We start from the raw sequence: 21,473 nt of genomic DNA, 5'->3' as shown, positions 1-21,473 counted from the left end.
GGTTTATATGGAACTTGATGCATACAACTGGAAAAGTATTTGCTTACTAAATTAGTAAATGGCATTTCTTGGGTCGAATTGAAGTTTATAACTTTAATAATAGTACCGTACATGTAAAGCTGAGTAAAGGGGTCTGTCTAGATTAGCTGATTACCCTGCAGTTAATGATCTTATGGTTAAGTATGGATATTTCTTTGCTGCCAGTTATTGATTGTAATGTAAGAAGGGAAACAAATGGCAAATAGACATGCGAACAATTGATAACTTCAAGTTTTTACACTTTGAAATAGCGATTAAAGTGGCGAGTCTGTATTTAATGTTTAACACTGCAAAAATCATGACCTATACTGAATAGCATTGATCAGATTGTACCATTTGCTCTGTCTTTTGTGTAAGCAAAGTGGTGGAAAAGTTCCTGCCAGCGAGGAGCAGCGAGTATTCCTGCTGTTGTACTTCCAGGCCTGGCCGGCGTGGTGAATCGTGAACTGATTTCTTAGACGAGGTCCTTGTTTCTGGCCTGTGCTGTGGTTTTTATTCCCCTCTTTTACTGCCCCTGAGCTGTATGGCGTGTGTGCTTGACCTCTGAGTTGCAGAATTAGTGGAAAAAAGTCCCTACGGGTAAAGAGACCCATCTCCTGCTCCTGTAGCCGGGGTGGCGGTGGGGGGCCTGACCCTGTGCCGAACTTGGCTGCGCTGGGCTCTGCAGAAGCCTTGGAACCACCTGCACAGAACCTCTGCGTACGCTTCGGTTATTTGTCTTGGGTTTGCAGCCGTTACTCCTGGTTTAACAGAGCAGAGTGCAGAAAGCTAGTTTGTTTAGAGTGTTGTGGCTAAACTCAGGACCCAGAATCAGCTTAAGCCGTGGAATGTGTCAGAAGAGAATAGAAAAACATTTGGTTGCTCTGAATTGCTCTTAAACACAGGCTGACTGCCATTAGTTTTCCAGTCCGTTCAGAGGTAAGTGAACCCAGTTCGGCTGATGCTTCAGTATTTGCTTGTCCTCGCTTCTGTTGCTGGTGGTGAAATCTTCCAGGACTCTGTTCTGTTTATTTCCTCACTTTTGGCACCCAACCAGGATTGCTGCCGCTGCTTTTCTGGTTCACTAGACCTTTTCTGGAGTCACGCTGGCTCAGGATCCTGCTGCGGATCCTTGGTTGCGGTGCTGTGATTCACTTGTTCCGCTCCGGTACTGGACGGCTGTGGTCTCTGGGTATCGATGTTGAGTTCTTGATGTCAAGTGATGATGGTTGTGGTTATGTTGTGTAGCGTGAGGGTGTAATGCAGAGGTTCCCATACCCAAAAACTTTAGCTGTGGGTCTTGCACCCTCTAGTCAGTGAAGCTGCTGATTTCTAGTCAGAAGTAAGGTTTAAATAAGATTTTGTTTTTCAGTTGATCATCTTTGCAGCTGCAGTAAAATGAAAAGGTATCAGCGAGCCATGAAGTGTCTGAGCCACGGCAGGTACAACCGTCTGTATTAAATGACCTTTGCCACTGCAATTCAACAGTTTATTAGCTGGTAGTACCACTAGCTGGAGGGACTGAATTAAATTTACCCTCCCATCCATTTAGTCATTTCCAAATATGTACAAGAAAAACACGAACTTCTCAGGATGGATTAGATGGGATGAAGGCTTTGCAGAAGTAGTAGCTGACTTGTGGTGAACTGGTTGCAGAGCTTGTAGTTCGCACCGTAGCGCGTAACGGGCTCTTAAAGGTGGCCGCTCAACGCCAAGCTCTTATCATTTGGTCTTCTAAAACCACTGAACTTGCAGTGAATTAGGGGGGTTTCAGAATGACTGGAATATTTAGAGTATTTTGCATTTACTCTTGTCTGAGCGTAATTGGGATTTCAGGTGTTTGATGGTGATTTCTGCCAAGTATTTACGCTCATAGTCTGGTTTGACTCTGCGTACTGCACAAGAAATCCCCTTCTTCTCCGAATGCAAAAATAGGGGTATGAATAAACCCCTTAACCTTGTGCTGTCGACTGGCTGAGACTTTTAAATTCCGTCTCTCATCAGAGTATCGCTTACATTAAATTGCTATCATTACAAGGGGTAGAGATGTTATTTTGAATTTTAGTTGTCAAAGTAAACAGGAGGATTTCTGGTGGTTTTCCAGAATACCTCACCAACAGCTGTAAAAACCCAGACACAGAGGTGCTGTGGAGTGAAAGGTTTTCTCTGCTCTCGGCTGTTTTCCCACAGCTGAATTTCTTCCCCATGTTCTTCCTCTCTGAACTCTTGTCCAAATAATTTTCTGCCATCCTTAGGTCTTTTTTTTTTAATTGGATTGCTATTTTCATTGTTGCTCTAGATTTTCTGCAAATAAACTTGAAAACTGTTTAGAATAGCATGTTTATTTCTCCTCTGAAAAGAGCACATGATGCTCTGCGACTCTTCCCTTTGCGGCATTGCAAGCTTGCAGGATTTCGGTATTTCTGAGTTGGGTTTGTTTCCCCTTTTTGGTCACCTTCTTCTGGAGCATTCCAATGACATCATTGTGATGTCACCGACCATATTCATCCTCTGTAATGGCGAGGTGTTGAAAATACCAGGATGACTCTCCGAGGTGGTTGGCGTTTAAAACAAAGCGTAGAAAAGGGAGTTGAGCCTCTTCTTTTTCTCCCAACCTTGCAGCGTCCTGGGTGCCGTGCCCAACCTGCCGGGTAGCGGCATCACTGCATCCAAGACTAGTCTAGCTCAAAAATACCTTTTCTTTTTACTCTAGCCTTTAAAATAAAGTTCTTCAGAGCAGAACAGGTAACGTGTAACATCAGAATGTTTGTACTGAGTCTTCTTGTTTAGAAGATTTCTTTGCAAGTAAGGTTGGGTCCTTACTAGGTAGAAGCTTTACTGTTAAAATAAGCCAAAACCCCAGGCTACTTCTAAGCCACGTTTGTCAGGTTTGTTGAGGAATGGCTTTTTGGAGAGGCTGGCAGAATGGAGGCACTACAGGTATCCCCCAGGACGCCACAGCCCTGCGCTTAAATACAGCTCTGGTACGGCGGGCGCGAACCCGTTGTTGCTCGGCAAAAGGGCTTTTTTTTAAACAGCGGCTTTTTGCTTGGACAAAACGGCCCGATTTCCAGTGGTAACTTAGGAAATTTCCCTGGCGCTGGTGTGATTCCACGCCGTTGGCGATACGTTCCCAATGTGCTGTCCAGAATAGGAATGATTTGCCAGCGAGCAACAGGAATTGCTGTTGGCCTACAGGGCCATGCTTAAAACTGTATGAATACAGTTTAACGTTAGAGATGACATCTTGAAAACTCGGCGCGCTTGACAAGAATTGGGTAGGAGCCTGTGGGAGGAAGCGCTTGATGCTGATGCTTCTTGCACTTGGCTTTGCTCGCGCTGCCTGCGCCAGGTGAGTTTGCAAGCGCCACAGCTTCTCCTATTGTGCGGTTAGTTATTTGATAATCAAATTCGTGTTGGGGCCTTAAATGTTGTGATGCTGGAAGGAAACGCTTTGTTAAGCTTGGTGTTTATAAGGTGTTTCATTATAGTAGGAATGCATTTAATATTTCCAAGGAATGGAATGAACTTTGTTGTGACAAAGCATTCCTGCAATCTGGTATAAGGCCTCACTGCAGAACTTTTGGAAATGACATGGTATCTGTTCCCTGGCTGCCAAGACATGGAATTCTGGATATAATAGTGGGTTTTTTTTTTTTTTTAGAATTATTGTAGGGTTAGTGTTACAGGGTAGGAAAGTCTTGTTTTGTCTGTGAAGTCACTGGGGTAATTTAAACTTTGTACTTTAATGACGCATTTGCTTAGTGTTTTAGATTTCCGTTTCTCTTAGACCAAATGTGAATCTCATGGCTGGCCATGAGTTTAAAAAAACCAACAAAACAATACTGGTTTCTTTTGTCTCAATGTAAGTTTGCAAAAATCACAACAAGGCAGCCTTCCCTGGGGGCGTGTGGGTGCACATGGGGACTGGCACGTCTTGGGGATGTTTTCAAAGTGAAACTGAAAACACTCATTATTTTTTAGCTACCTTTTAGAAACAAATGTTTAATAAGTAGTAAATACAGTTACTGGTATTCCCCATGGGTTTAATTTTAGTGAGCAGGCCCATGCTTGCCATGCGAAGTCAAGTGTTATTTCTGCTATAAATTGGAAACTGGTGTGCCACGGAGAAGACATAATTGAGACTGCAGCGTTTGCAGTCCTTCCTGTGAAACAATAGCTATTTCTGGGTGTTAAAACATCATTAAAAATGCAAGTTCAGCTTACACTTCTATACTTATCCCAAGCTCTGACTCCCTAGTTTTAGCCTTGCATGAGTTAAAGTTCATAATAGGAAATAAAGCCAAACCTCCGATGCTCTTTGTGTTCCTGTGGTATGATATACAAGTATAGGGCAGTCCTGTGTCTATTCAGAACTATTTCACCTTTCTGTTTGACGAGCAATGTTAAATTTGGGAGCACAGTGCACACAGTTTTCAGTTTGACAGTCTCTGCTACTTGTGATTAAAACTGAGACCTGGAAGACTAAGCCATTTGTTTGAAGCAATGCTGTTAACTCCGAAATTAAAAGTAGCTCCTTGTACTTCCTCCCTAAGTGTCCCTGGCACCTGTTGAATTGTTTTCGAGTCTTTATTTTGAAAATAATCTCTCTTCCCCTTTAGTCCATGAGCGAGATATAGCAAACAAGAAGGTGGTTCCGCTGTTTGGTGTCAGGTGCAATAGAGCGGTGGAAGGAACGGATTGTTGATCTCCAGGCTGCGCTCGTCTTACGATACTGAGTGACGTTTCTCACACAGTAATGGTTTGTCGGAGCCTTTTCTTTCTGGAGAACACAGTTACTCATTCCTCCGCTTCGGAAAGACGGTTTGGAGCACTTGGGAAATGGGAGAAGAACCCTGAATTTGTCAGGAGAGCTGTGATTGACCATGGCAAGTAACCGTGAAGGCTCAGGGTCCTCTCTGTGTTCTTACCTCTTTGGGGCTGTGCTTCCAGTTCCTCTGGACTTGTGTTATTTTGGAGTAAGAGGGATCTAAAAATGCTACACGTGATGTTTTCTCTTGTTTGTGGCTGGTTATGCTGGATTTCTGGCAGCCGTAAAGAATGTTTGGAAGCTTTTGCGTATGTAGAAGTATATAATGCTGCCGAATTTGATGAAGTCATTCGGTAGCTTCAGCAATTGCAAGAAAACTGCAGCCTCGTTTATTGTAAAGCGCGCACGGAGGGTTCGTAGCTACTCGGTGATGCCAAATGGTGCATTTGAGTGCAGCCCGGAATACAGATGCCTGTGTTTTTGAGAGGTCTGCTGTGCTTGTATCGGGTATCGTGCAGGAGGCGAGGAAGTGACCGACTCTGCGTGAACTGGAGACAAAATAAATGGTTGTTTTAATTTGATAATCAAAATTCTGCTAATATTTAAATAATATCTTCAGCATCCCCGGTGTTAGCTGCTGGCAATGGTGAAAGTCTTGAGTTTGATTCCTTAGCGTGCTTTTAGCTTTTGATCTTGAGCTGTGATGGAAATACCATTTAAATGAATGCTTTGAAAACTGCTCTTCCAGGTTTCCTCTGGAGTTGAGCTTCACATGGAGCTTAGTTTGGGAGCGTTTGTACTTCACAAGCTGGTGCCTTTTTAGCATTTGAGATGTCCCTTTAACTACAGACACTCTTTCCAAAGAGCTCCCTTGTTTACGTGGCGTAGCAATGCTGAGTAATTATTTTTGGTATTCAAGGTAGTTCCTTCTGAGTATTTGAACCACCGCATGTACCAAACACAACTCTACATCAAGTCTTATGCGTGTTTTTAGAGACTGAGAACTTTTACCAAATTTCAAGAATCGTTTCAGATTTCAAGTCTTGCGTAGATACTTTCAAGAAGAAAATGCGCTGAAAAAACTGGTGTAGGAGGGCGAGTTGAATCCCTTTGGTGTCTTCCCTTTGGAGAAGCGTGGAGCCCAGCGAGCTGAAGCATCAAGCACCGCTTTTCCGTGACTCGTGTTATCGTCTGTGCCCGTCCTTGTCACCAGGCTCTGTGGTGGCAAACGCTTGTTGTTCTCTGCAGATCCATTAAACAAGGGGAGAGGAACCAAATGCTGCCGCTGGGGTCAGCAGAGCAGTTGAGGTCCCCGTGAGCAACAGGTTCTTGGCCGTAATTAATGAGTAACTGGATGGTAGCCTATGTACCTACCTGAAACTCAGCTTCTTGGTCTTTTCCTGAAGTCTACTGGTGGTTTTGAGGTAGCGCCCGCTTATGTTGGCATATTAAGTTCCTTCCAACCTTTTCAAAAGCATTCTTGGTTTTGTATCTTCCTCAGTTAAAGCACCATGCGGCACTTCTCATTTCCAGGCCAAGCAGCACAAGGATCCTGTCTGGCTATCAAAACCACATCTTCTGGGAAGGTCCTGGTGGCCGAAACGTAAAGGTGTGAACGATAAAAGGTCTTCTGACTCACTTAGATTCTCCGTGTGACTTTCTTGTCCTGAGGCACCTTCTGCATTCTGGGACACCATGAATGCACCTTTTCCTGTGGGCAATGTGCATGTTAATTCAAAAAAGATCAGGCTTTGGTGGCTTTGTGATTTGAGGAATTTGGGACCTTGAGGGAGATAATCACCAATGTTGGGAATTAGAATGTTGAACGCATTGATTGCCTGTCCAGCCTTTGAGAAAAAGCTTGACAGAGCAATGTGTTGTGTGTTATTTCAGCAGAGGAGGGATGCAGGCTCTGAACTCTCTTTTCCAGTGGATAAGCAGGATGGAGTAGGAATTCCTGCTCAGGAGGATTCTGCTTGGGCACAGGTAAAGTCCTCTTGAAGTGCAGGACACGCACTAAAAACGTAGAACCAGAAGAATCAGTATAATGACCCCTGAAAATAGTCAACTGGCAAAACAACTGACTTTGGGTGTTAGTTCAACTTGATTTTTTTTTGAGCTTATGTCTGCGTATTCCTATTAAGGAGAAAGCATGAAGAGACTTTCTTCCAAGGTAAAGAAATGACAACTTGAAGTGGTGCTGCAGGTTTCCGCTTCCTGCCGGGTGTTATATCTTAGGTCGGGCTCCGAAGGAGTGAGTGGAGCGAGCAATGTGACCGTACTACCCTGGCCAAGTGCATTTGACCCGTTTACTTTAGCAAAACTTTTTCAGAGCCGCAGAGGAAGTAGCTGGTATTTGAACAAACCCCTTATAGAAAAATCACGGTGGGACGTGCTTGATTTTACTATTCCTGTGCTGCTTTGTGCGTGTGGAAGCTGGTGAAGTAGTTGCTGAGTAGTGAAGCACTTCACTCTGGGTAATTTCCTTTTAGGTTTTTCTTTGCTTTTCTGACCAGAGGCACTTGTGAACAGGCTCCCATCGCTGCTTGGCTTGAAACACCAACAGACTCAAGCTGTTCTGGTGCTTTCAGTTTCTTTGGGTATCTCATTCTCATGCCAAGCGTGTTTTTGGGCTGCAGGGGTGTACAGATGTGCGCCTGCAACCTGCAGTAGGGGCAGACGCGGCTCTGTGCGCATTGCTCGTGGCTTAGGCAGTTCCCTCGCTGCGTGGCCAAGCAATGAACGGGGTCGGTGAACTATTTAATTAAACGTGCCCCCTCTCTGCTCTTATTGCCGTTTGACCCTGCTCCATTTGCCAGAAGTGATGCTGGTTGAATTGCTCAACTGTAGTGTCAGCAAAAGAAAACGCGCATGTCTCTGCCTGAAGACCACGTTTTTGTGGCCTGTTTTGGGTGCACGTGTAATTACAGATGTATATTTAAATTTTGAAAGAGCTCTGGGTGTTTTTTTTCAAACCTTTGATCCTTTCTGCAGCTGGTAACTTTGGATTGCCTGTGTTCTTGTGTAACAAAATACAAACGCAATCAGCATTCCTTTGTCTGGCCAGGAGAAATGCGGAGACGCATCGAGGGAAAATGGGAGAATTCACATGAGCAAACAGGCTCCCTTGCAATGAACTTTCATCTGTGGGAAGAATGACTTAGGATAAGTTAACTCTTAAAAACCTACATCCCCATCAGTACATTAAAATCAGGCTGAAGAGCAGTTTTTTTTATTGAAAAGAGAGGAAGAAGAACATTCCAACATTTAGTTGGAACCCTAGTTAGGGTTCTTATTCTGCATTCCCTACACCTGGACAAGTGACTCCAATAGGTGCTGTTAGTGTGAAATTTGATTTTGTGTGAAGTGGAAGGACTTGGGGGTAAAATCCCACCTAGTATATATACAGGGAAGTAAAGCAACAATTTCTAATTGCTCTGAAGGTCTGATGAATGAATGTGTCTGACGTCTTTTGTTTTGGTAGTTAGTAATACTTCTGTGATGACTGAAAGGCGGTCTGAGCAAACTGAGGTGGTCTTTGATTTATACATATTTTATATATGCATTAGCATGTCCTGCAATAACTGTTCTCTTTATTTTACTTGGGGAAATAGTATGTTTGAAACTTCTTTATTTGCATTGTTAAGAGAGCTGAAATTAATACTTGAAAATGAACTCTGTTCTGTTTTAATGTTGGATGATGGTAGCTGATAGTAAGTGCGAGTGCAGTTCTGTATGACAGCAGAGAATCAAGTATAATGGTTTATAAATGTAAGATACTTTGCCTTCAGTTGGGCATTCTGTACTGAGATAATGGATATATACAGAGATTGTATAGAAATGGGTACAATGCTTGAGAAATGGGTAAAACGGTTGCTTATTTCCTTTATTTCTGAATCTCTCATCTGTTGTTACTATTTGGTAACTACCTTCCCATCTCTGATACGTATTTTTTAGCCCCTCTTAAGGCTGCGTGATACTGGAACTATCTGGAGATGTTTGGGATCTGTTCTCCTCCCGTTGGTTTGGGGCTTGTTTTGGTATTCTTGCAGAAGCCCAGTGTCTGCTGATCACTCGTAATATTTTAATGAGAAAGGAGCAGGGATATCTTTGTCAGCTAGTGCCTCAAATACAAAATTGCACATCCAGGTGTGCAATAGGAAATAGGAACATTTCCTGCTGAAAGGGAGATGCTTTGGAGCATCTGCAGACACTTTCTGCTTTAGAAACAGTTCTGATTAAATGAAAGTTTGTATAGAGGTGAATCTTCAAAGCCCTTATATGAGGAAATGGTGAAGAAGTTGGAGGTTTCCTCTTCTCCCTGCTGTATGACTTGTGTTCTGTTATTTCTGTATTGAATCCCAACGGAGTGTTTTCTCGTAACTCGAGGGAGCTGAGGTAGTTGGTTAAAAATACCTGCAGCCGTTAGAGACTGCAGTTAGAATTTTAAGTATCTTGTTAAAGGATGTGAATGAGAACAAATAAGAGAATTATTAAACTCTTCATGCCTCCAGAATATCCTTTTTTCAAAGTTGGCTTCTTTGGAGCCCTCAGAGGAAAAAGTTTTGGGGTGTAAACAGGCAAATTTACTTCTGGTAGTGGAAATCGCAGCTCATAAAACAGGATGTTGCCGGGGCTCTGTTTTCTTAGTTATAAACCTAAGTAACATTAAGCGAGCAGAGTATGCAAAGTCATCATTAAAAAATGGTCTGAGCTAGAAGAGGCTTGTTGGGAAAAGGCTGCTGGCAGATTTTCCTGGTGCAGATGCAGCCTCTGCCAGCAGGAAAAAGTGCTTTTGCAGGTAGAGCTGCTCTTGTGCAGGGAAGCGATATGAGCTACCACCACATCTGCACTGGGGCTCTCGCCAGCGTCAAGATGTTGCCAGAGATTACGTCCCTAAGACACTGCTGGGTTGGCAATGATCTATGCCTATCTCGTTTAAAAGTGTTAATATGGCTGAATTATTTCTTTTCTTTTGCTTGTTCGAGAGTTGCAGACTAAGGTGCGTGCATCACCTGGTAGATTTATTGCCCGTTTGTCAAGGTGATGCGTGTACAAACTGTATTTTTCCAGTAAATGCTTCAAAGGGTTAAGCTCTTCCTGTTTCGTGTTGCATGGCAATTTGGCAAGACATCCGTCTTTCTGCCGAGCGATGCGGAGATGGTGGGTCTGCTGCTGGAAAATGAGACGGTGGCGGGAAGAACTGGGACCCAGCTGTGGGCCTGGGTCACTAATGGGGACACTGGTTAAATCTGCGCTGAACGACTGTGATCTGGTACAGCCTTACATACCCAAGTGCTTCCTTTAGCCAGGTATGTGCGACTGTAGACGAGTTTAAGGCCTTTGCACAGTGATGGGGAGATGGAATCAGCCCAAGGGAGATGGTTTTTCCTCTCTTAAAATCCTATGGAGTGTGCTGTGGCTTCTGCGAATATTCCGGTGTTTTCTCTGTCCAAGCCAAGTGTTGCTGGAGAGGGAATGGTTCCTAAAAGCAGCTGCTGCATTGAGGAAGGGACAAAATCAGGAGCAGTGAGGGAAAGAGAAGAGAAATACCCAGTTCTTGGACACTCACCAAACCGAGGCCTGGAGGAGAAAGATAAGATGGAAGAATGTTAAGGATTTTTTTTCTTTTCTCCATAAAAATTCTCTAATGCTCTTGTAAAGTGCCACCGGCTAAGAATTCTTGGGCTAAACCTGTGTTGCTCGTCAGTCACGTTGTCTCTGAAGGGCTTGATAATTAAATGCCATCAGTGGTTGTGTATCAAAATGTATTTGAGCTAACCTGGCCATTGTCAGAAGAGAGGCTTTTCACTGGGGTGGCTTTTGCTTAGTTTTCGTGGTAGATGTTTAATTTACTGGTTCTTTTGGGTGTTTCTTCAGTGCGCTCATGGAAGAAGTTACCATCCTTTACAACTTTCTTCTCCCTGTCCGTGTATTTGTTGGAAAATGTTGATTACAATGTTTTGAAGTAGAAGTCGGGATGCAGGCTGCACAGGCATGTTGTTTTAAGAGTTGTGCAGAGTGAATATTTCCCTCCAGGTACCTGTGGGTCCGAGAACCCTGACTCTGCTGCAGGAGGTAACTCGTCCTGCTTGCCTTGTCCCAGGAGGAAAACGCTGTGTGATCAAGCACCGCAATAACTGCAGCGCCCTTTGGGGTAAAGCTCTGTTGCCCTGGACGCAACTGATTTTGAGGAATCAACTCAACGAGAGTTGTGTTGAGTTGATGTAGAGTTTGGGTGGATTATATATTTTTTGTGTGATAAGGAACTCGCCTGTCTTTGAGCGGACTGTGATAGATGTTCTCCATTAGTGCCCGGTAACAAAAGCGGGTGGGAGACGGATCATCCACCGATTTGACATAACCAATATTTGAGAGATGTATTTATGTTGAGCCTCCTTGGGGGCTGATCCCCTGCTTGTGCACTATCTAAAGAGAGGACGGTCTTTCTGTAATCATGTGGAAAAGGACCTTTGAGACCAGGAAAATGACAGTTACAGCGAACTTGTGAAACTTAATCCAGAAAATGGATTAATTTGAGCTTACAGACAGACCTGATGTGGGAAAAGGACATGAGTTAATGGGAATTTACACTTCCCAGTATTGCTGGGATGTTGGGTGTCAGAAAAATAGTCTCATCCTTTCAGAGTCTGCCTGATTTCCTCTACACACTTGGCTGTGGAATCATTATTTCTTCAAGTTATCCTAGGGAAAAAAATACTCTTTTGATATCACAAAATACTATAGGATATTCTTCTAGAAAGGACTTTGCAGGTGATTTTTAAGTGGAATAGACCTTTTCTGGTCAGATAGTGTTGTCTTATAGCAGATTTTTGTGGATGAAGCGTGATAACATCTTCAAGAATGAAGTGATGGAAAAGGACGTGCAGTGTGCTGTTGTATATTGTGCTGTAAGCTTCTTTCTGGAAAAGCGCCATCAGAAAAAGCAAATTCTCCAAGCCGTTCTGTGTGGCTGTGCGACACCGATGTGCTGATAGCATCCTCCTGAGTCTGACTGCCCGTTGGGCCACGTGGGGCCTTTGAGCGTGCTTAAGGCAGCAAAAGTGCACTTGTTTTATCCGTAGGGTATGCGCGATCCACAGAGAAGTCCCGGCTACTGCTGCCCGGCAAGCAGGGTTGAAATGACCTGTTCTATACATTGTGTGAGCCGCTGGTAACCGGAGCGAGCAGAAAGTTTTGCTGCCTGATGGGGAGGAATGGTCCTGGTTTGCTACCAAGACATTGAACCTGTGAAATGGGCAGAGCCATGTGGGTGAATGTGGCTCTGGAGCAGAACCTGCTGATGTACAATGCTGACCCTGGTGAGCAAGTGATATTGATGTACCAATATGTCTCTGAGTGAGGAAAAAAGAAGCAAGGGAAAGCTTTTTGTTTTGAGACACCTTAAGACTTCTATAAAATGATTTAAAGGAAGAAGCAATAGTATAGTCCCTCTTTGAGCTTTATTCCTTTTCCGTGCAAACAGGACAGATTCTGTAGCTTGCCTTGGCACACCCGTACTTTCCTAGAAATACCCAGTTTATCCGGTGGCTGAAGACAGCACTCCCTGAAACCCAGATGCCGTGTTTTGGGTCGTTTTCCTTTTATCAACTTGATGGGTAGCTGACCCGACATGTGCCGCTTCTAGTCTTTCCAACAGTGACTAATGAAAGACTTCCTTTAAAAAAAGAATTATTTTTATCTCTGTTACCTTGAAGACACATCTTTGTAGTGATTGGCAGTATTCCCACAGTTTGCTATCAAAATCTTCTGTTTGGTAGCCCAGCTGAATATAGAAATACAGACAGACTCATTTACTGGAGTGAATTGACCAGGTTGTGCCGACTCTGCTGTCCGGCCCCACGGTGATCCCGCTCCGGCTAAAATAAACCGGTGATCCCCTCAACCTGGGTCGGTTCATCCATCTCATTCACTTGCAGCTTCTGAAGAGCACATTTTACTGCCCTGCTTAGTTACTGCTCTGTTTCAAAGTGAAATAATAATGCAAGTAGCTGTTAGTTTATCTCATAAGGCAAAAATAGAGCTGGTGTGTGGCTAAGCTGTTTGTGTTTCTGGAGTTTTCCTCGGTGTCTCTAAAATCTTGTGGAAGAGATTTCTTACTGGCCTGTGCTTTTGGGCTAAGCTGAGGGATTTTGGTGCACCTTGCACACTCACTGGACTCCTCCGCCTTCATTCAGCATCACTATTGCTTTCTGTAGCAAAATGTGCTTTTGCATTCCTCTTGAGCCAGTGTAGTGGCTTTTCTTCAAGTGAATTATCTTATTGGTTTGAGACAAGAATTGAAACTGTACCCATGTGTCTTTTCTAACCTTCTAGAGACTGTGGGTTTGTGCAGGACTGGAAGTATCAGATGATGCTGCTTTTCTGTCAAATAAAACCCCAAAAAAACAACCCACAAAAACCCTCCAAAAAGCCAACACAACAGTTCTGCAGTTTGATGGGGGTGGATCTGTTTGTGATATGTGTATATGAACAGTGCAGGTCAAAATGAAGCATAATGGGTTGAAAATTCAGGTTTTCGAAGGAAAGGTGGCTACGCGTTGTTTGTGATGGTTAAATGGGTCTGTTCGTGCTTTTTCTAAATAGCCACGTGTTTGTTTCCTCGGTTTCTCAGTCTAGCAGAGGCGAAGCTTCGAGGCGCTGGATACTGCCTGAAGGTTTCATGTGAGCAAAGATCGGTGGTTCCCAGGGACCCAGACCCCACCAGGATGAACCTGAAGCTCCTTTACATTCAGGGTAGCCAAAACTCTTTGGGGTGATAACTTTGAATATGACCCCATCCCCAGGCTGGCTGCTGTGCCGTGTGCTGTTTTCTTCCTTCACAGTGGGAGATATTAGGGACCTACCGAAATAGTAGACTGGACTAATTATATGTAATGATGCCATCACCTTCTCCTACTCTTTGAAGGCAAGCCTTTGCAAATTTGTAAGTGGGAGGCGATGGGTTGAATCAAACCATTCGGAAGCATGTTCTAGCTCTCGGTGCATCAACTGGACTCGCTCAGCGGCAGCTTCAGGAGCTGCAGCTCGTGTCGCTTACACAGATTTGCTGAGCTTTTGCTTGTACGCTGGGATTTCTTGTGGTGGGAGAGACCAGGAGGAGCGAATTACTTGGGGTGACGCTACCTTTGCGGGCTCCTTGATTTAAAATAATTAAAAGTGCGAAATGGTTTGTGGAAGCGTGGGCATTTGGAGACCTCTAGCTCCACATTTTGTCAAGGGGTGTAGTTGGCACAACTTGCTCTAATTCTCAGGGCCTCCGTACCTGTGGGTCTTTGCTCTTTAAACATTTGACTTTATACACCAGAGCGGTGGCAAAAGCAGACAAAACATTCTTCACACAAAAATGTATAAAATAAGGGTTAACGTAGATCACATGATATGGAAGCGTATACTGAAATACTGGAAAATACCTTCCCTAATAATAACCCATACGCAGTTTTTAATTTGTGGTGGTGGAGCTTCTACTGTCATCTGGGAGGCGCTTGAGCAGCACAGCAAATCCATCCCATCTTCTTTCCTTTGGAAGTATTACAGTGCAAATTTAGTTTTTTGCATTTCCAAATGTGCTAATTCATCCCGGAGTTGTTGCTTTAGTATTTTTTGAAAGCTTTGTTAGACAATGGATCTTTATGGCTCCTAATCATTAACCTGAAAACTTGCCAAAACGCTCGGAGGAAAATGTAAAGCAGCCGACTGTTTCATTTCTGTCTCTTGAACCAATTAACTGAAGTAATAAAGTTTTCTCCGAAGTTGCTTTTTATTATCTTCTTCTGCTAAAAGAGTGTATGTTCATCAGAGCTGGAAACAACTGGTAGAGTGCAGATAGGTTACTACAAACGGAGATCATAATATCAAGCTGCCATTTGGTGCCATCATGTCACGGTACTAAAACAGTAATTCTGTAAAACTTAATTTTCCAAATTAAGAGAGATGATGTGTGAAGGGAAGTTAATGAGGTGAAGAATGATGTAGGAAGCTGAGGAGAGGATCAGCGGCACAGCCGAAGCCTCTGGATGTGTTAATGGGAAGTTACGGTGAGCTGGTGGATCCATCAGGCAGGGGACGGCAGGTGACAGTGGTGACCGGCAATGTCACAGGGCAGTACCCTGGCTTCACGTGGATGCCAGTAGCAGGAAAAAGGTACATTTTGAGTGATTCAGAGGTGAGAAATTCAAAAGAGTCGCTCAGTGGGGCTGAAGGATGCAAAGAGCGTATCTTCAGCAGGCGCACAGAGTACTGGTTTTGTTGTTATTATGTATAACAGGTGTTTGGAAGGTAAGAAGTATCTCAAATCCATCTGAGTGTGTTGTGTCGGTCCCATAAACCATGAGATGGCTCATGGCAGGGATGTCCTACGGTGGGGTTCTGTCCCAAACCCCGAGAAGGATCCATCCAGGAGAGGATGGATGATCCGTTTAGCTGCCCTCCTCATCTCACAACAACCCTCTTGTGTTCTGGCTGTAATCGAGCCAGGGAATATTAGATTACACCCAAGTTTTCCAGCAGTTTCTCAGAGTGCTCAGTTGGCGTTATTTAAAAACTAGCAAGTTTGAAGAGAACGTCTTTAGAAGATTCAGTCCTGGAGGTCAAAATCACCTGGACCTCAGCTTCTACATTCAATTCATGGGAATTTTATGAAGCTGCTAGAAATGAGTTCTTGTGTTTGTAACATTTCCTGTAATTGTGACCTGAAAAAATAGCTGAGAATGGATCTTCACAAGCAACGTGCGCTTGCAAAACAGTGCAAACCCTGCAGACAGTCTTACTGTAACGTGACTCAGGCTTAAAGCTTATCTGAAATGCTTTCTCCTCGCTATGTTTGTGTCTAAGGTTACCTGGATGGGGCTGAGAGACGCAAGTGAAGAGCAGTGGTGTTCAGACAGAGTAGATGACCTAGTTATTGCAGAATTGCCCTAGTTATTGCAAAATTTGGGGCCGATTTCCACTTTGTTGTTGCCTGCCTGGTGTGTGGTGTTGGTTGCCCTTGTTTCAGGGCTGTGGGTGGAGAAGCTGTTGTCCTTCAGAGTGTCAGTGTGTGAACCTATTGGGTTTTGGAGTAATTAAAGGCTTTTTGGGGTGGTTTCTGCTCCTGCTGGGCGATGGCACTTGGAGCAATTAAGTATTACCTGTTTTCTATCGGTCTAGAGGTGCAGGGCAGTGGAGAAAAACATGCAGCCCATCTGATGATGCTGGTGTCCAAACCGTGGATGAAAGCTACAGCTTAGGCAAACCAGAAGTCTTTTTGGATTTATTAAGAAATCATTTAAGCCTTCTCCTGGTGAGGTTGCTCTTACTCTAACCACTAACAGAAAATGTGACGTTTTGGTTATTTTATTAACAATTCTTTCCCCGGCGCATTGACAAGCTGTAGCGAGGTTGTTTGATCCTGCGCGTGGAATAGAGCAGTGGATGTTAAAGAAGCTCGAACCGTTTACAGATGCGTGAGGTTTGGGCAAAACCGTTGTTTCTGGAGCATCTACTTGGGTTCACAAGTGTGAACACAATATCAAACCTGTACTGCTGTACCGAGCCTGAAAAAGCCAGCGCTATTGAGAAATAGTTGCTGCAGTTTAAATTTCAAGTTTTCATCCTAAAGCTGCCAGGTTTAGAAAATAAAACCAATGTTGAAATGGAAAGAAACCAAAAGAATTTATCAATACAGGGTCTCGAGGAGGTAGGAAAGGATTCTGCTGGAGAACGGAGCTTAAGTTGTTCTGAAATGGTCTTTATCTTCAGTGGCTGCTCCAGTAGAAGCAGGAGCTCCCTCCCAGCCTGCGATGAGGAGCTGAACTCTTCAAATACGCTTTTGTCGATAATAAATGAAAGAACTAATGGCACGGCTCGCCTTGCTGGATGGAAGCGTGAATGGATCCAGCGCTGCAAACTGCCATTCAGCAGATTACGCTGCTTGGAAATTCCGGTTCAAGCTAACATCCTAATCAACTTTAACTTATAATGCATTTATGCTTTTAGGTGCATCTAGGTTCCTCCTTCCAATTTATACTATCTTATTTTGACAGCAACAAGCATTTAACTCCAGTATTAGTGACCAAGCTCCCAGTTCAATTAAAATCTATTAAATTAAGGAGTTTTATTTCAATTAATAATGCTTCTCTGGAGCAGCCCAGACCTTTGTGGGGTTTCCCATCCCTGTATCTCCAGCTTGCTCTGGTGTGTGTAGATAGCGATAGTGAACGTAAGTATCTCAGTGAAAAGCAATGGTAAAGCGGGATCTGTTTGAAGCACGTTTGGGACTTTTGTTAACCTAAAAACGAAATAAACCACTGCTGAAGGAGTGCGTTTCTCCCTGGCAGAGCTTTGTTATGAGCGCTTTGTTAGCGAGATAGTTGTGACAGCGGCTCTTTGAAAGCACGAGCAGAATTTCGACAAAATGGCTGCTCGTTCCCATCTGGATATCAACAGGCTCCGGGCGATCTTCCTCAGCTTCAATGTGGAGCATTTAATAGGTGGCTGTTGTAAGTGAGATGTGCCGGTTCAGCTTTCATCAAACACATCTGGAGGAAAACCGAGCGTTCACACAGGTTCACTTTTCCCTCGCGCGCTGTTTCTGGCTGCCTTGCTCATTAAGATTTGTCTTTGTAAACAAAATACCCTTTGTAAAAGCACGTTTCTCCCCGCTGCAGCTTCGAGCTTAAGGAGTAATCCCGTCTGAGCGGCGGTGTAGCCGGTTCATAACTAATCTTGGTGCCGTAAGAGTCGGAGACAATCGTCCTGTGTGCCAAATAAGAAGCCTGCCCAGTTTCACAACAAAAACTATAACGCACCAGTGCTGTGTAATCCGGTGGCGTTAATTTTCGCAGCGTGAGTGTCCGAAGTGATTGCTGTGGCAGGGCTGTAGCAGAACTAGGGTCAAAAAAAGGGGTTGAAACATCAAATTATTTTGCTGTTGTTTTAACCCCATGTGTCGGAGGTAGGAGCCGGCTGCTCTGCAGCAGTTAACCTCTCCTTGTGATCGATGCTGTGATTTACTGCTCCAGAGCCGCTCCCAAATAACTGCGAGGTGTGTGCACGTGAGCGATTAATGCGGAGCAGCCGTGACCCAGCGCAGCCGTGCTGCGCCTCGCCTTCAGTTACAACAGTCCTTAATGCCGGAGGTTTTACACCTGTAACTGTGGTTTATATGATGCAAACCAAGCCCCTTAGCGCTGCCTCCCTCCTCTCTTCAGTCCTCCCTGTGTAACGTGGGCTCGGGTTGTGTTGCCATCCGCACCACGTAGGAGCAAGGTTCTATTAATCCATCTGTATCGCTGAAGCAACTGTTTAAGTTTTAAATACTAGAGCTTGGAGGTGGTGAGCAGAGAAAGGCAGCCCAGCTGTTGGTGTTTCTGGTAGGAGCTTGTTATGCTGCTCATGTTTCCTTTCTTATTCTTTAAATGAATATGTTGGATAAACACTGCTGTAGCTGGAAGAAGCCGAAGCCCAACAAGCCGCTAAGAGGTACCCCTGTTCCCCCATAGCTTTGTTAAAATACACCGAACCAATAGTGCTGGTCTCTGGATAATCCCAAATACCGTGCTGTTCCGCATGCTGCTGTTGTAGTGGGAAAAGAGCTTTTATTTGTGATGCTGGGTGTGATTTGGGGCGAGTTGTTTTGGAAAGCTGTAACACCGCTTTGGGAAAATGGAGAAGCCACAAACGAAACAAGACCCTCTTATTCTTCATGGTTCCGTGTCCTTTGGCGAGCGGCGTTTGCTGGGTTTGCCTTGTGGCGCTTGGTAATCACTGCAAACCACTTTAGTTCCTTATTAATTTGGCAAAACTTATTGTTTGGTGCGGGAGGAAACCCGCCTGTCACTTTAAAAGGATAAGTCGGACGGAGAGCACCACCTCAGTCACCTTTTAGCCTATAAAGTGATTAATCAATATTCCCAGAAGTCTTAATACAGTGGCCAAGTGGGCTGCTCTAACAGAAGGTAGGGTGAGACTTCACGCTGATTTAAAGCTCTCTTAATGCTGTTGCTTGAGAAATTAAGAGAAAGATGCTGTTTCTTTGTAGACCTGGCAGATCCCTGGGCGGAGGGAAGGATCCTTGTGTTGGGGAAGAGCCGCACACTTGGCTGCCTGCAACTCATTTGAGACTCCAGAGCATGGCCGGGCTCAGGGGCTCATATAATGTGCTTTATAGATGTGAGAGTGCTTTAGGTATTACCTAAAGGACGAACCTGTATGTGCTTTCTGCCTGCTGTGTTTAGCAGATTGCCCATTTTGAGGCAAGGCTTGTTCTAGACCATGGAAATTTTATTTACAAGTTGTACTGACTATAGGAGCGTGTCTCATAACCAAGATAATCTAGAGATAAGATCAGTTTGTTTGCTAAAGAATATTTTCATCTCTAGTTAATTTGCTGTAGGAAGCGTGTGCGTTTAAGTGAGCTGTTAAGAGCTCCTTTGGGTACTGCTACTTAATACAGATAATGTCACAGAAGATGATGTTGTGGAGACCAAATAAAGAGTAACACAGAGATACGAAAAATAAAGCCTTGAAACAGGCTGCCATCCTCCTTCTGCTGCTGGAGTGGCCTTTTGGTGAAGGAGAACCTGGAATAAACTGCTGTGTAGTTTCTTGGTGGCAGGGCTGACGTCTCCTGACGTGGGGTGTCAGCCCAGCACCTCGCTGCGCTATTACAGGTACGAGCTGGGATCCGCATCGCCCGGGACACTTGCTCAAAGATGGACCAGAGCCGTGTTTTCACAACACAGGGTGTTTGGCAACGCCGGTTTCTGGTTTTTCTGCCCTTTGTTCTCTCACAGATTTGCTGTCCCAGCTGCTCACGGGGCTCCACCTTGTCTGCATCAGGGATGGGGTCTAACCTTTCTAAACCTGCTGTTGTTCTCGTTGGCTTTTTTAAGCTGGAAAAATTTATTAATTTGGCCATAAACAAGCTCTGCTGGCATTAATAAGAAGAGTAAGAATACCCTGTAGAGGAAGAGGAGTGTCAGTTTTTATAGTATCAACCCCAAGATTAGGTCTTTTTTGAGCCCAGGGCTTTATTTCGGTGAAAATGTTGTTGGCGTCGCTGCTGAAAGATGCTGTCCCGCTTTCCCCTACTTGTGCTGGTGCATCTGGTTGTGTGGTCCAGCAATTAAACAGATTGGGGAACTGATTCACTGAAAAAACAACTTAAAGGAAAAGAAGAGAAGAAGACAAGTCCCCTTTTGGGTCAGAAATGTGCAGCGTGAAGCTGCTGTACCTGCTGGACGTGCCCGTGTGCAGTGGAGGGGAAGGGTGGGCCGGGATCGTTATTTTTGGGTGACAGCGTTGGCTTTTGGCAGCTTCAAGTTGTAGCTCTAGCCTGCGGGCTCAGAAAATCACATTGCTAGTTGATGTCCTACTTTTCAACAGCTTCAGATTGTCCATTGAAAACCTGCCCTGAGGGAAACTTCCATTTTGGTGTCAAATGGCAAAGTACACACAGCCACTATGGGACTCTGGCAGTTGCCGTTGCGTGTGAACGGGCCTCAAACTGAGCCTAGAGTTGGGATTTTGTGAGCTAAACAGTGGTTCTGGGCTGTGAGAGAAGCCATATGGTTTGTTACGTTTCTCATATAACCAAACCCTTGGTTTAGTTGGAAGAAAAACTGATGTACAAGCGAACGTCAGCTTTTATTTCCAGTCCTATTTCTGACCTTTCTAGGCTGTATTTCTTTCCTTAGCTGCATAATTGCAGAGTGTCCTCTGGATCTGGGTGCATTTCAGGAGCATCTGGGGCCTTCAAAGGATGCGATCGTCTTCTACCGACAGCTGATTACTTTATGGGGGAGTTTTCAGCTGGGGCAAACAAAGAATATTCTTGTTCTGCAAATATTTTGGAGGTTGTGGCAAAAATGGGTAGGATGGATGGCACTTATAGCCCTTCCTGCGTCTTACAAACATCGTGGGTTTACGTTGCGTGAGCACTCTGGACGTGGAGATATTGGCACTTAAACATCTGTTGTGGTGGCAGTAACTGACTTGTTCCTTAAACCTTCTCGTTTTATATAGGTATTTAGCTTCATAGAGGCTTCTAAAAATTGTTTTAAATCTGTCAAGTCGAACTATATTCCAATGTATGTTAGTTAACGTGTCGTCTGCACAAATTAGCTGGCACATTGGTTTCCCCGTTTCCTTATTGACGGCTCTGCTTGGCGTTCTCGTACCGCAATACCAGATTGGTTCAGCAATTACACAATGATTTATTCTTTTTCTTTTTCTTTTTCTAGAATCCAGCGACTATCACTCGAATACTGCTTAGCCATTTCAACTGGGACAAAGAGAAGCTGATGGAAAGGTGAGCAGCCACGTTTCCCTTCAGACCTGCAAGAAATGCTTAGTGCCAGCTCAATGTGAGAATGGATGAATGCGCAGTATGTGGCAGGAATATCTGTTGTGCGAGCTCTAAGCGTTCCCCCTTTCGCAGCCTTTACCACAGTGACTCCTGTTTTATTTAATATTAATAAAGCCCGTTAGGCTTAAGAGGGAGTTTTGGAAGTAAGGAGGGGTTTCTTTCCAGTTGGAATATAAGCTGGCACAGTGTTTTCTCTGGAAAAAAAAGCAAGCAGGAACAGGCCTCTTGTTATCTTGGGACTGTTTTGGGTTTAGTTGCTCTTGCCTGTCTTGCTAGCGCTTGTATTCCTGACATGTTTATTTGTGAGTCTTGCCA

The 21,473-nt window shown here is 44.3% G+C and overlaps 1 protein-coding gene across 1 annotated transcript in view; it reads left to right on the top strand.

Moving 5' to 3' along the window:
• Positions 1 to 21,473, top strand: part of ARIH1 (ariadne RBR E3 ubiquitin protein ligase 1) — a 52,524-nt gene that overhangs the window by 1,378 nt on the left and 29,673 nt on the right. Inside the window, exon 2 of the mRNA XM_065077128.1 lies at positions 21,034 to 21,101. Within this exon, the coding sequence (XP_064933200.1) occupies positions 21,034 to 21,101 (68 nt within the window). The remainder of the gene's footprint in view (positions 1 to 21,033; positions 21,102 to 21,473) is intronic.

The sequence above is a fragment of the Columba livia genome, chromosome 11 (assembly GCF_036013475.1).
Source record: "Columba livia isolate bColLiv1 breed racing homer chromosome 11, bColLiv1.pat.W.v2, whole genome shotgun sequence".
NCBI lineage: Eukaryota > Metazoa > Chordata > Aves > Columbiformes > Columbidae > Columba > Columba livia.
Note: the sequence above shows the minus strand (reverse complement) of the source record. Positions and strands in the feature narration are given on the sequence as shown.